The sequence below is a fragment of the Helianthus annuus genome, chromosome 2, assembly GCF_002127325.2.
Source record: "Helianthus annuus cultivar XRQ/B chromosome 2, HanXRQr2.0-SUNRISE, whole genome shotgun sequence".
Classification (NCBI taxonomy): Eukaryota; Viridiplantae; Streptophyta; class Magnoliopsida; order Asterales; family Asteraceae; genus Helianthus; species Helianthus annuus.
In genome coordinates, this window is record NC_035434.2 from 147644705 (window position 1) to 147658635 (window position 13931).

General features: G+C 39.2%; 1 protein-coding gene across 1 annotated transcript; it reads right to left on the reverse strand.

The window, feature by feature from the left end:
• Positions 1-1009: 1009 nt before the first annotated feature.
• LOC110923805 (N-alpha-acetyltransferase 50) lies at positions 1010-2373 on the reverse strand. The gene is made up of 3 exons (XM_022167865.2): positions 2171-2373; positions 1473-1595; positions 1010-1359 (listed from the first exon to the last, which is right to left on the reverse strand). The coding sequence occupies exons 1-3, from the start codon at positions 2322-2324 to the stop codon at positions 1142-1144; spliced, it is 495 nt and encodes a 164-aa protein (XP_022023557.1). The 5' UTR covers positions 2325-2373; the 3' UTR covers positions 1010-1141.
• Between the last annotated feature and the right edge of the window lie 11558 nt (positions 2374-13931).

Here is a 13931-nt window from a genome sequence, read left to right on the forward strand (position 1 = left end):
GATGAAAAAATTTAGAGGCTTGAACGTTGGGCAAACCATGGCGTTTGTCACAGACATTTCGGTCCATATTTTATGGTTGCGTGACTCTAAACAATTAACTGAGAAAGGATTGGCGATTAGAGCTGTTCATGAGCCGAGTCGAGCCGAGCCGAGCCGAGCTAGGGCAAGCACGGGCTCGGCTCGGCTCGGATTTGAAACCGAGCTAAAAATCTAAGCTCGCGCTCGGCTTAGTTTTAAACTGAGCTGGCTCAGCTCGGCTTGGTTTGACTCGATTTTAAAAATAAAAATTAATACATAACTTTCAAAATTCAGTATTCTAAAATATTATTTAATACTTCAAAAAAAACATATTCAAAATAAGTTCAACCTAATACATTACAATCCAGAATCAAGTTCAATAACGCAAAATACAATATGTGTTCATTATCACGGCAATCAACCTTTAAATATGTCATAGATATCAAACTAAAAGCCTAAATACGGGTAAATAATAATCATTTTTTTGTAATATATTATATGTATATAAAAATAAAATATATTATAAGTAAAATAATTCGAGCTAAGCCGAGCCGAGCTACCAAGCGAGCCAAACCGAGCCAATTTGGCTCGTCACGAGCCGAGCCGAGCCGAGCCGAGCTAGGCTCACTTTCTAACCGAGCTGAGCCGGCTCGACTCACTTTCAAACCGAGCCATATCAAGCGAGCTTTTTCCAAGCTAAATTCGAGCGAGCTTCGAGCGAACTCCGAGCCACGAGCTTTTTGGACAGCCCTTTCGGCGATAAGCGCTAATCAGGGCAAAAATGCATCAAAATAGAAAGGGTACATGGTATCGTTCTTACATAAGATTACAGTCCCAACAAACAAGATCAATAACAAACAGGCCTCTTGGGGAGAGGCCAGGGTTCAATTCCTGGCATGGGGTAAAATTTGGTGTAATTTAAGAATAGTGTTATGTAAACTTTGTCGTTAAAAAAAATAAAAAATAAAAAAAATAACAAACAGGCCTCAAAAAACAAAACAAACCGGATATAAACAATTAGCATATCCATAAATCAGTTTGACAATTAGCATCCATAAATCAGTGTCCAATTGAGAATAACTCAATACCCAACTCCAGATCTCCACCTTATTTTTGAATTCCATTATTTCTCGGATTGAGGCTGCCTAATGTACTTTGTAACCACATAGCAGTCTGGTGGAGTAATGCGTGCATAATAATTCTTGATCGTTTCCGTGATTTCAAACCCAAATTTCTTGTAAAAGTTTATGGCGTCTTCATTGTTTGTCTGCACATGCAAGTAGATCTCACCGATATTCTCCTTGCTGCTTAGATCAATAACATGATTTAACAGCTTTGTACCTGCCACAATATGGGAAACTATGTCTTTAGAGTCGTGAAAATGTGTGTTGATAATGCAAATCCGGTTCTCAATACCATTTGACTTTTTAGGGTCAGAGATTTAGGATACCTACCGATACCTAGGCCACGATAAGGTGCTAAAACACCTAATGTCATTATGTATACGCGAATAGCCCCGTCTTCCTTCTTCTCAAGGCGGCATGCAATTGAGCCAACACAGATGTCACTGTAATATGCTGAAAAAGTAGAAAATATATAAAAAAAGCAACTTTAGAAAATGCTTAAGCATCATGAAATTTAGAACTTGTAGAATCTTGAAGTATAGAAATGGATGTTTGCAATGAAAACATACTCTTGAGATGTATAAATGGTGACTTAGTAGTGTGTGTTTAGGTGTTTCAGAAACGATATATTTCTTTTATTAAACTATGATAAAACAATTTACAGGTAACATTATTCCAATCAACAACATCTACATACACTGACATTGTCTTTCTTAAATTGCGAAAAACATTATCTCTTCAATACTCACTCCGGCATTTCATCAAACACCTGGTAGGCATCCATTCAATACACTACATAAACATCTTATCATTCAACACCCATTTACAAAGTTCCATTCAAAACGCCATCATACCATCCAAAACATATCTAAAACTGCAAAACTATTTAAAGATCATAACAACCAATACATCATCATAACCTATAAAAACACACAGAACCCAACAATATATACAAACACTAACATAAAAGAACTCAAATAAAGACCCATAAAGATGACGAATTTGTTGAATAATAATAATATTAATACCTAGCTTAGTGAAGTGGTGGGATGCAAGAGCATCTGCGTAATACTTATCGTTGTATCGAACAGGAAACAGAACGGAGTTGAGTTTTTTCAACTGCATTAGGTTCTTGTCTCGAACACTGTCCAGTGAGACTGAAACTGCACCATTTGCGACCATGTTTGTTCCTGATTGATTGATTGTATGGAGAAGAAGACGAATAAGGTGGGATTTGCCACCAATTCCTGGGAAAACCCGCCCGCCCGAAGGCCCACTGCAGTATAAATTATAAATTGACAGGTTACGGGTTGGTGGGTTGAAATGTTCAACCCAAACCCGACCCATATTATTATTTGGATCAAAGATTTCAACCCTCACCCGACCCATATTAATTCGGGTCAACCCGACCCGTTTAACCCATATTTTTAAATGAGTGATATAAGTTGACGATTTATAAACAAGTTGTTCGGTTTTAAGCGAGTTATCGATAACATGTTTAATGATGAGTATGAGTGTGATAAATAAATAATATAATGTGTCAAAATTAACATTATTATAACTAACCATGTAAAATAGAAACCGAAAAAACAAAAACAAAAATATAAAAGATTTTTTATCTAAATAGTTAAACGGGTTAATGGGTCAACCCGTTTTTATACGGGTCAACCCGAACCCGACCCGATTTTTTAAATAGGTCGTGTTAGTCAATCCAAACCTGTTTTTCGTGTCGGGTTCGGGTCGGGTTAACGAGTCGTGTCAAGAATTGCCGCCCCTAGCTATAATCCTGGTCCACGAGATTGCGATTTGCCGGCATAGACTAGATGAATCTCTATATTTTTGTATTACATATTCAGTTGTATTTTTTCTTTTGTTATGTATGTACTATGTAGAGTTTTGGTTGTTATATATGTGTGATGCAGTGACGGATCTAGATTTTTTGGCCAGTTGGTGTAAAAAATGCTCATGTTATAGTGGGTTAGGACATGTCGGTTCATAACGGGTTGGGTAATGTTAACTTGTAGCAAAATTCGCGGATTATAACACGACTTTAAGTAATAATAATATAAATAACCAAACCACAATAATAAATTGTTAGGATCGGAGGCTGTCATGATTGTGCTTGTTTGTAAGAATTTGACAAATCAATGAATATAAAACAATGTAAAGTGCAGCGGAAATGGATACAAACTTTGTAAACACAATCAAAGAAAAGAAGAGTATGATAAACATTTGCTTTACTTTGAGTCGAATGATTACAATGAAAATCAAAGGATTAACAAGCATGCTTACATATCTAAACTCCCCCTCAGCCTGATACTTCAAGGTTGGTTGCACAAGATGAAAGGATTGGACTAAAGAAGAAGAATCCTCTCAGTCAATCAAATGTAACAGTACAGAGTACTGTTACATTTATAGACATTCCAAACCACTGAAGCATCTCAGCTGACGTCACCATGAAAGTGACATCTAACAACCTAACAAACTCTATCTACTGATCTATACAACTACTGCTTTGCTAACTACTGATATTGCATAATATTACATAAGATGAATAAAACTGCTTCTGCATCATTCCACTGCTGTGAACCCAGCAGTACATGTCATGATCAGCAGTGCTTGACTCAAGGCAGCAGATTGAACAGCAGGGCTTTTAGTCTTCATCAGTCCTTGAGTAGAGCAGCAGTTGTAGGTAAGCAGATGTTTATAGAGGCAGTACTTTGGAGCATATCAGATGTTTGAGCCACTTTCAAGGGGAAAGCAAAGTGTAAACTGCTGCTTATTGTGAGTCCACTGTTGTGATCCGGTTTTGGCTTTCATTATATGTTCCTCTGGTAGGGTTCAATCCCAACAATCTCCCCCTGGAACAGATAATGCCAAAACCCTTCATTATTCTGGACCTTTATTCCTCATCAGAAGTTCCTTAGCTTGTTCTTTAAATTCTTCTTCAAAATTCTTGGAACTTAGGTCATCTCCATCCCTACACAGTGTAAGTTCAAGGAGATCCTGCAAATCTTCAACACTAAGGCCTAGTGCTTCTTTCCTTGATATGTACTTTACTTCACCATTGGTTCTGACCAGAGTCAATACGTGGGTCTTTTGATCAGATATCCACTTTAGTATTTTTAAACCAAATGGGTTTCTTGGGAGAGATTTATTCTTAGATGAGTTTGGAGATGTTGGCCTTGTGAAAACTTGCAGACTTTCAGACATTCTTTTGAAGGCCATCTCAATGACTTTGTTGGCTGCAACTATGTCTTCTGCAGTCTTTTTTTCGATCAGCTCTTGCCTATCAAAGTCTGTCATGCCTGTCGAAGTGTTTGGTGATGCAGGCTTGGTTAATACCTTCTTAAAAAGGTTCTGAAGCTTTGTTGAGTTCTCTTCTTTTAGACCCATTTTCATGATGGCATCATTGAAGTACTCAGCTTCCTTTTCTTTGACCTCTTTTTCAGAAAGTTGTTTTCCTTCTTCTTGGTTTGTCACAAGAGTAGGATTATCTGCTAATTTGAACAGTGTTTTGAGGCTTTCAATCTGCTGTTCAAGCTTCATGATTTGTTCACATTTCTTTGAAGCGCCTGAAACAGTTATCTTCCTTTTCTTCAGCCTTTCATAGGCTTCATCAGTCTGCTGTTTTAACCATTTTGATATGGCTTCAGCAGTATCCATTTTTGCATCCACCAGCTCCTTTTTCTTCTTTTTGTACTCAGCAGTTAGGTCAGCAATGAGCTTATTGTATTTGCTCCAATTTGGAGCATTCTTTTTCTTTTTAGGATCATTCTTTATTTTTTCAATCCTTTCTGCCTCATGCTTTAAAGCAACTATTGGCCATTCTTCAAACTGGTTTGCTTCAGCAGGGTAGAATTTTTCTTTCATGATATAGGCTAGGTATTCTTTTCTTAATTTATTTCGTTGATCAGCCTTTTCTTTGTTCAGTTCTTTTGCAAACTCTTCCATCTGCTTCATTTTTTAGAGGAAGAACTCCAGTCTTTTAGCAATGCCTTCGTCACTTAAACCTTCACTTTCACTTTCAACTTTAGCTCTTATTTTAGCTCTTATTTTAGAAAATATATATATATAAAAAGCAACTTTAGAAAATGCTTAAGCATCATGAAATTTAGAACATGTAGAATCTTGAAATATAGAAATGGATGTTTGCAATGAAAACATAATCTTGAGATGTATAAATGGTGACTTAGTAGTGTGTGTTTAGGTGTTTCAGAAATGATATATTTCTTTTATTAGACTATGATAATATTAGTGTTTATAAACATAATTCCTATTATTATTTGTATTTAAACTTAGAATTTATTAGATATGTGTGTATATGAAACGATATATTCGAGCGGGTATGTCGGTTGGTTGAGGTCATTTCAAATAACGGTTATTCCCGCCAATCTCAACCACCTGTATAACCGTTTTATGATATGTATATATGTGGGTGACCGGCAATTCTTGCCGGGTACCAAGATAGTTTCTTTCTTAACCGAAATTGTCCATTATTCGAATATCTTTCACTTTGATCAATCAACCAAAATCACAAATGAATCCGATGTATGAAAACGCTTCCGCTGTGAAGTATTCCGGTGAACAAGAGATAAAACGACTTGACCGAGAGCACATAATTCATTTATAAGATGACGTTATGGTGTACCCCTAGTCAAGACATCCGCATGCAACTTCAGGACCAACAAATGGTCTGGACGACAAGACATAACATTTGAACCTACAAGTTGTCCGGTGACGATGTACCCCTAGTCCAGACACAAAATCCCGACCTACAAATGATCCGGAATGTATCACTTCTGGTCTATGTAACAGTCCGTTATAGTCGAAACTCCTATGTTTCCAATAATCCAATAGCCCTTAATGTCCAAAAATACAAAAAGTAATATTGTTCATTCACATGCGGTTTTAATTATAATGTGAGTCAAGTGCATACACTCCAAAAATACAAAAAGTACCAAATCTACTTCATGTTACCCAAATCTAATTTACAGGTTCCAATCAAACAACATCTACATACACTGACATTGTCTGTCTTAAATTGAGAAAAACATTATTTCTTCAATACTCACTCTGGCATTTCATCAAACACCTGGTAGGCATTCATTCAGTACACTACATAAACATCTTATCATTCAACACCCATTTACAAAAGTTCCATTCAAAACGCGATCATACCATCCAAAACATGTCTAAAACTGCAAAACTATTTAAAAATTATAACAACCAGTACATCATCATAACCTATAAAAACACACAGAACCCAACAATAACATAAAAGAACTCAAATAAAGACCCATAAAGATGACGAATTTGTTGAACAATAATAATATTAATATTAATACCTAGCTTAGTGAAGTCGTGGGATGCAAGAGCATCAGCGTAATACTTATCGTTGTATCGAACAGGAAACAGAACGAAGTTGGGTTTTTTTCAACTGCATTAGACTTTATGGTTCGGCTCATCCCACGGGGATGAGCCTCCACGTAGGCGCCACGTAGGCGGCTCATGGGGGATGAGCCTCCATGATATTTGAGGGGGATGGAGGATGGGGCCCCACCTCATTATTTTATAATTTCCTAAGTTTTAATTTAATAAGTTAATAAAAACTTTATAAAAATTAAAAAATACAACATAAAATAACATAAATAATTTCATTTCATAACATAAAAAAAATTACATTTCCTAAAAAGGAAATTGAGACATTTGTGAGAATGCGTTGGGGTTGCAATTGGAGTTGTTCAAACGAGTTGCGTTGCATGATTTGTTGTAGCGCTTGGTATTGTTGGAGTTGTTGAACTTGAGACATTTGTGAGAATGCGTTGGGTGTTTGTTGGTGTGACACTCTAGGTTTTCCCGAGCAACCTTCTTGTATTAGCCTTTGGTGTACTTATATTATTATATGAAAGTTCGTGAATTACCTTGACGAGTTATGTGATCCTTGTATTAAGTATGTGAATTATATATATATATGTATGTGTATAATAGTGAACCGAGACCACGAACCCGACTCGAGACCACTCTCGGTCTCGAGTAAACAGTAAACGGTTGGGCCGGTTGGGCCGCAACCTCCCCTAGCCCACTCGGAAACCCACTTAGGGTACACCACCTTGCATACATAAACCCGAAAACCCTCACACTCTCCTCTACGCTCTCTCTCTCACTTCATCCTCACTCCCTCTCTCTTTAAGAAACCTTAAACCCTAGCAATCAAGCTCACCTCCTCTCCCTCTCTCGGATTCAATCGGAAACAACAAGGAACTCGGTCAAGCTCATCACCATCACCCGGATACTTCATTTTCTCACCTTCCTCCTCGACTCGGTACCTCTTTATCAACCGGTTAGTGTTAATGTGTGTTAAGAGTTTTGGTGTGTTAATGAATAAGAAACATGTCTAGTCTAGAGGTCCTTTGTATGATTTTTGTTTGATTGGTGAGTTTGATATTGTGTGTGAACTATTATATGATGATGTTTGCTAAGATGTTCAAAAATGGCAAAAGAATGATAGTTTAAGAGTGTTTATGACCATCCGGATTATGTTCAATGTTATAAAACAAATGTTTCTTTTGTTTCTTGCAAGATGATCTTGATATCTAAGTGATTTTGTTCATAGAATGTATGGTTATGTAGGAGGAACATGTTTGTTAATAGAGAAACCCTATAGATGAACTAGATGAACATGTGATGAATATGTGTTGAATGTGTTTGAATGTGGTTACAAATATTTGAAAAACTTGTTGTTTGATCCATTTTGGTTAAGTGCTAGACAAGGGAACATGTTTGTGAAACCTTATTGGATAGTACTTAATGGCATGAAATCAGAATTCTGTTGCATAGTACAATTCGGGCAGATGCATCAGAATCAGCAGGTAAACGACTCGAGACCAACGGTTGCGACTCGAGACCATGGAGCTACAACTCGAGACCGCAACGGTTGCGACTCGAGACCTGGGCCAAGCAACTTCAAAACGGACTTCAGGGACTTGAGACCATCAAGGTCTCGACTCGAGACCACACCGTGACAACTCGAGACGGGACTCGAAACCTCTGGGGTTGCGAGTCATGCCTGCACCACTCGAGACCAACCATTACAAGACGAGACCTCCTGGTTGCGACTCGAGACCGCATGTTCTCGAGTCGAGACCACCTTGTCTCGACTGGGCTGCTCACTTTAGTTATTGGGCCGCAACGTGATTCGTTTGGGCTGCCTGTTTAACTGAACTATGTATTAGTTGTTACTGTTGACTGGTCCAATAGTAGAGCAGGCCCAATGACTCAACATGTAACTGTATGTATGCATGCTATGTGTTAGGCTATGTGTAAAATATACGTGACATTCTCTGTACCCAAACCTGACCTATACTGGTAACCATGTTAGGACGTGGTGACCAGCGTGTTTGACAAGTAACCTAATCTGCCGAGCAACCCAAGGTGAGTTCACACACTAAAAGCATGCGTCCCAAGGAGGGACACGGACAAACTGCCAACTTTGGGAAAAATACTTTTGAACTATTATTTCCGGGGGAAATCCGAATGGGTATTTACTATCTCCGGGGGAGATACGTTTGGATATTATTTATAAATCACAACTAGCCAAGCTAAACGAAACTCTATCACCTTAAGTCCCTGCTTACAGTACCGATTAATCGCCGGGGGCGAACGAGTTATTAGTTGATAGCGCTATTAGGTTTGACAACCTCACACCGTGACCGGGGGAGATCGGGCGTGAACTAGTAGACCTTGCATCTTGGTCAATGACGATAGACATTGACTCGGGGCACAACAACTTTCCGTCAACAGTTTCGGTATCTACAGTTTAGTGAGCTTACTGATGGGGTAGCTCCCCACAACGTGATTATAAATGCATCTAAACAACTTACGTTTTCGAAAACTAAAACTTGACACCTCGTGGACTCGCCAACATTATGTTGACACCCTACTGCATGCTTTGCAGGTACCCAGTGATTCAGGAGCTTGCAGCTTGCGGATGTGTAGTGGTCGTCTAACCCGTGTGTTGGGTTTTTAACAGACTTGAACTAAGAATCTTGTTTTAAACTATTTTGTCTATGCTTCCGCTACTTACTTAAACTTGAATACTTTTGAACTTTGGTTATGATATTTGCCAACCTTGTGGTTGGTGAGTATTACTTATGTTATTAATTAAATTGCTCAGTATAATTGGTGGCTGGATCCTGATCAGTCACGCCTCCAAGCGGTGGTGTTCCGCATGTGGATTTTGGGGGTGTGACAGTTGGAAACCCGAAAAAGGAAATTGCGGAGCCCCCCACGATTGATCCATACTCGGAGTGTAAGCGGGGGTCGAAAAAAAGTTAGGTTGGTTCGGGTTGTAATTATTCGGGTTGGGGTTGTTTGGGTTGGGGTTGTTTGGGTTGAAAGGATGCATGATTTAGAGAAAAAGGTATAAAAAATATGGAGTGTTTTTTATAAAAAAAAGGAAGAGAAGTGGAGAAGAATGGGAGTAGAATAGGATAGAATTGTATAAAAATGGATGAGATAGAGGGTATTTAAATTGAAAAATAATTTTTTTTAAAGAAAAGTGCCGTTGCAAACGGCTAGATTTTTGAAGTGGGGCCACGTCTCATTCGGCTCTGAGGAGCCGTTTGGGCCGAGCCGAACCTCAGGGGGGCGGTGTGGGGGACCGGCGCCGGTCCTAGCCGGGCCTAGCCGCCCCCCATACCCTTTAGTCTTAGGTTCTTGTCTCGAACATTGTCCAGTGAGACTGAAACTGCACCATTTGCGACCATGTTTGTTCCTGATTGATTGATTGATTGTATGGAGATGAAGACGACTAAGGTGGGATTTGGGTGACACGCACGCAGCTTTCATCGACCGTGGGCTATGGTGGGGCTTGGGTTGGGGCTTGGGTTGACACTTGGAATTGGAGACCCCCACCGCCTAGTGACGTGTACGTAGGGTATGGCGGGGCGTGGGTTGGGCTTGGGTTGGTTGGGTGCACCGCTTGGCAGATTATTAAAAAAAATATTACAAAAATTTTATAAAATTTACACAACATTTATAAAAAAAACCTAAAATTTCATTAAAATTTTAAAAATTACATAATCCTAAAAATTACATAATTCTAAAAATTACATAATTCCTAAAAATTACAAAATAAAAAACCTAGAGCGTTAGGTAAATTTCAAAAAGCGCGATCTTGTCGAATGCCTTTCGCTCCTTGCCTCGAAACTCTATGTTCGCCACCGCCACCCGGTCCTCGTGGCTTAACTCGCCGCTCGGAAGGGCTTCGTAGTAAGCCTTGAAACGATCGAGCTTGGGCCGTAGCTCGCGCCATTTATGTTGGCACGCGTTGAGGTTGTGGCGGTCGTGTCAAACGTTATGTTGGTAGGTTGCAAATGCTTCCGGCTAATATCGTGTTTGGCCGGGTTGCCGACCCTTCATAGCGTCAACGACGCTTGTGACGAGAGCCAGTTCTTCCTCGTGGGTCCAAGATGCCATCTTCTTCGGGTTGGGGTAGCAGGTTCGTGAGATTAAGTGGGTAGCCAGTGGGGTAGCGGTGGATAGTGACGGTTTGGGATGGGGTAGCCGGTGGGATTGGGGGTTACATTTATAGGGGATGTTGAGGTTGGGGTGACCGCTTGGCTTGGCTAAACGGTTTGAATTTAAAATTCAAACTTTCAAACACCCGCTATGACATGTGTTAGTGCACCTACGTCTGCTGACTACGTCTTCCATAAAGTCTTGAAGATTAAGGAGAACAAAGATGGCACGGAATCCTAGAATAGGAGTTTGTATATGGATCGCTCATATGTACACATCTAGGATCGCTTATGTGTCAAGTAGTTATATGGATCGCTTATATGATCATGTGTCTGGATCGCTTATAGGGAACTGATCAGGATCGCTTATATGGTAGACCATATAAGCGGCCCAGCTAGTCTATATATAGTAGGGGCGATCCAAGCACATAGTTAAAGGTGTATTCTTCCGGTGAGCCACGAAGTGCTGCCGAAGTGCTGTCAGAACGTGTAATTGTGTTTGATATCGATACAACAGCAAGATTAAAGTGAATACAACTTCAATTGCACCGAATTATTAGTTTCCGCCTCTTAATTCGGATACGAGCTTCTCTGAACGACTCGTGAGGTCAGAAATCGATCCTACAAGTGGTATCAGAGCTCAGGAGGAGGAGTTCTTGCCATTTTAGCTTTTATTCTTCTGATTTTCTACACTTTCTTCACTTTTTCAAAATTTTTCACGGTAAAACAAGCTCAAAATCACACAGTGCACTCGGAATCATGAATTAACAAATCCTTGAAGTTTTCAGATCTAAAATCGAAGTAGAAACCAAGATTTTAGGTGTTTTGTTCATTCAGGTTCGCTCAAAAGGTGATGTCAGCATCTGGATCGCTCCAAATTGTTTATCTGGACCGCTCCAAATATCAATTTTGACTTCTGGATCGCTCGAAATTTTGGTTATGGACCGCTCATCAGTACACTTTTGAACCGCTTTTAGTGACATAACTTGGACCGCTCATCCTTTAGTCCGCTCGTACGAACGAATTTTGGATCGCTCGAACAAACATCGTGCTTGGATCGCTCCAAAATCAAAAGGTTGAACCGCTCGAACGGACCTTGTCTGAACCGTTCGAACATATACTGTCTGGACCGCTCATTCAGATTGCTGTTGGACCGCTCGAACTAACCTTTGTAAATCGCTCAAACTAACCTTTGTGGACCGCTCATTCAGATAGTTGTTGTGAATTTGTGAACATTTGACTAATGGATACTGAATTTTATAATGCATTTGCTACCCCGGCCTCGATTACTCAAAGTGCTTTGATTGAAAATGAAACCGGAACGTCTCAGAAACCACCGAAACTCATGGATATTGATGATTACAATGTGTGGTCGGAACGATTCGGAAATTGGGTTGAAGCTTATCATCTGGATGCATGGGAACACACTGAGGAACCATATGATAAACCAGTTAAAAATGGTGTGCAACTAACACTTCGAGAGATGAGTACAGATGAGAAAAAGAAGTATCGAGATGAGAAATTGATGGTCAGTCTACTTCAACAAGCGATAAAAGAGGATATCTTGATTCTGCTTCAACATGACGGAACTGCATATTCGATTTGGACAGAATTGGAAGCAAAATTTACGGAAAGTGATGACATGTTAAAGAACAAAATGTCTCTCATGAAGAAGGAATTTGATTTGTTTCGGGGATTAAAAAATGAAACCACCAAACAAATTATTGATCGATACTGTAATTTGGTGAGAAATATGACAAAGTTGGGTGTTAAGAAAGATATTGATGAATTAATTGAAAAACTTGCAGATGCACTTCCATATGAAATCTGGGGAACATTTTTGATGATGCTGAAGTCCAACAAAGCAGAATACAAAAAGATGAAACTAGGAGACTTCATAAAGCATTTGGAAGCTCAAGAAATGGAGCAAAGAAAGATCGCTAGGATGAAGAACTACGATGGAGAGCAGGATATCAGTCTGTACTACAAGCATGGTGCTACTGATTCAACAAAGTTCTCTCCTAAGATCGAAACTGCTTATAGTGTTAAAGATTCTGCTAAGAAGACAGCATCACAAGGATCAAGCAGCAGCACAAGATTTTCATCTTTTGGTCCTAACATCTCTGTAACAAAGAATGGTAGAAAACTTCAGTGTAACATTGTATTAAGCCTTGAAAATGATCAAGACTACACTGAAGATATTGCTAAAAATCAAATGTCTTTGTTAGGGATGATTTTAGAATCTTATAGTTGTTTTGTTGCAGGAAAGATCGGAAATCCAATGCTCACGAAAGAGGATTACGATCAAATTGATGCTGGAGAAATGGAATTAATGGATATAAAATGGTGTATGGCGAGTGTGATGAGACGCGCTGAAAAGTTCAAACAAATTACTGGCCGTGATGATTTTCGTGATGCAAACGTTTCAACTTTAGGTTTTGATAAATCTAAAGTTACATGTTTTCGTTGCAGGGAGAGGGGGCATTTCAAGAGGGAATGCAAAAACCGTGAAGCTACCGGTGCCCAGAATCCTTTCGGAAACAATGATTATCACAAGAAGGCCATTTATCATCAAATCACTCAACCAGCACAGCAGCATCAGGCACAAACGGCTCATGGAAGAGATGTGGCTGATAAAAGAGCATGTGTTGTTAGTCAGGGAAAATATGATAATTTTACCTGGGAAAAGTATCTTCCAAAAGATAGCAAAGTGTGTCTAGCTGAACAAGATGATGAAAAAATGGCTGAAGGTTTTACCTGGGATGATTTTTGTCCAGATCAAAATCTTATGGCCAAAGAGATGTCTAAAAACACTTCTCATGCTTTCTTTGCCAATGCGTATGATTTGAAATGTGCAGAAAGATGCAGAAAAGTCATGGAAGCTGCTGAAGAGAGACGAAAAAAGATCATGGAGGAGGCTGAAGAGGAAGAGAGATTGAAGGAAGAAGCGAAAGCTGAAAAATTGAGAAGAGCTCAATTTTTAAATTCAAGCAGGACAGTGAAAGAAGTTCCTGAATTTGAGATAAAAGTGGATGTTGAACCGGTCATGGTCCAAGAAAAGTGCATGAACTGTGATTCGCTGATTAAGCAGAACAATGAGTTGCTGCACAATATTCACAAGCTGAAAGAATCATATGATACTATGAACAGAGAAATCAACAAATATACAGATTCTGATGGTGAACAAGCTGAAGCTATGAATACTTTGAAGATAGCTTATCTGAGACAGCTTGATACGGCAAACTATAACATAAAGAAATGTACAGAT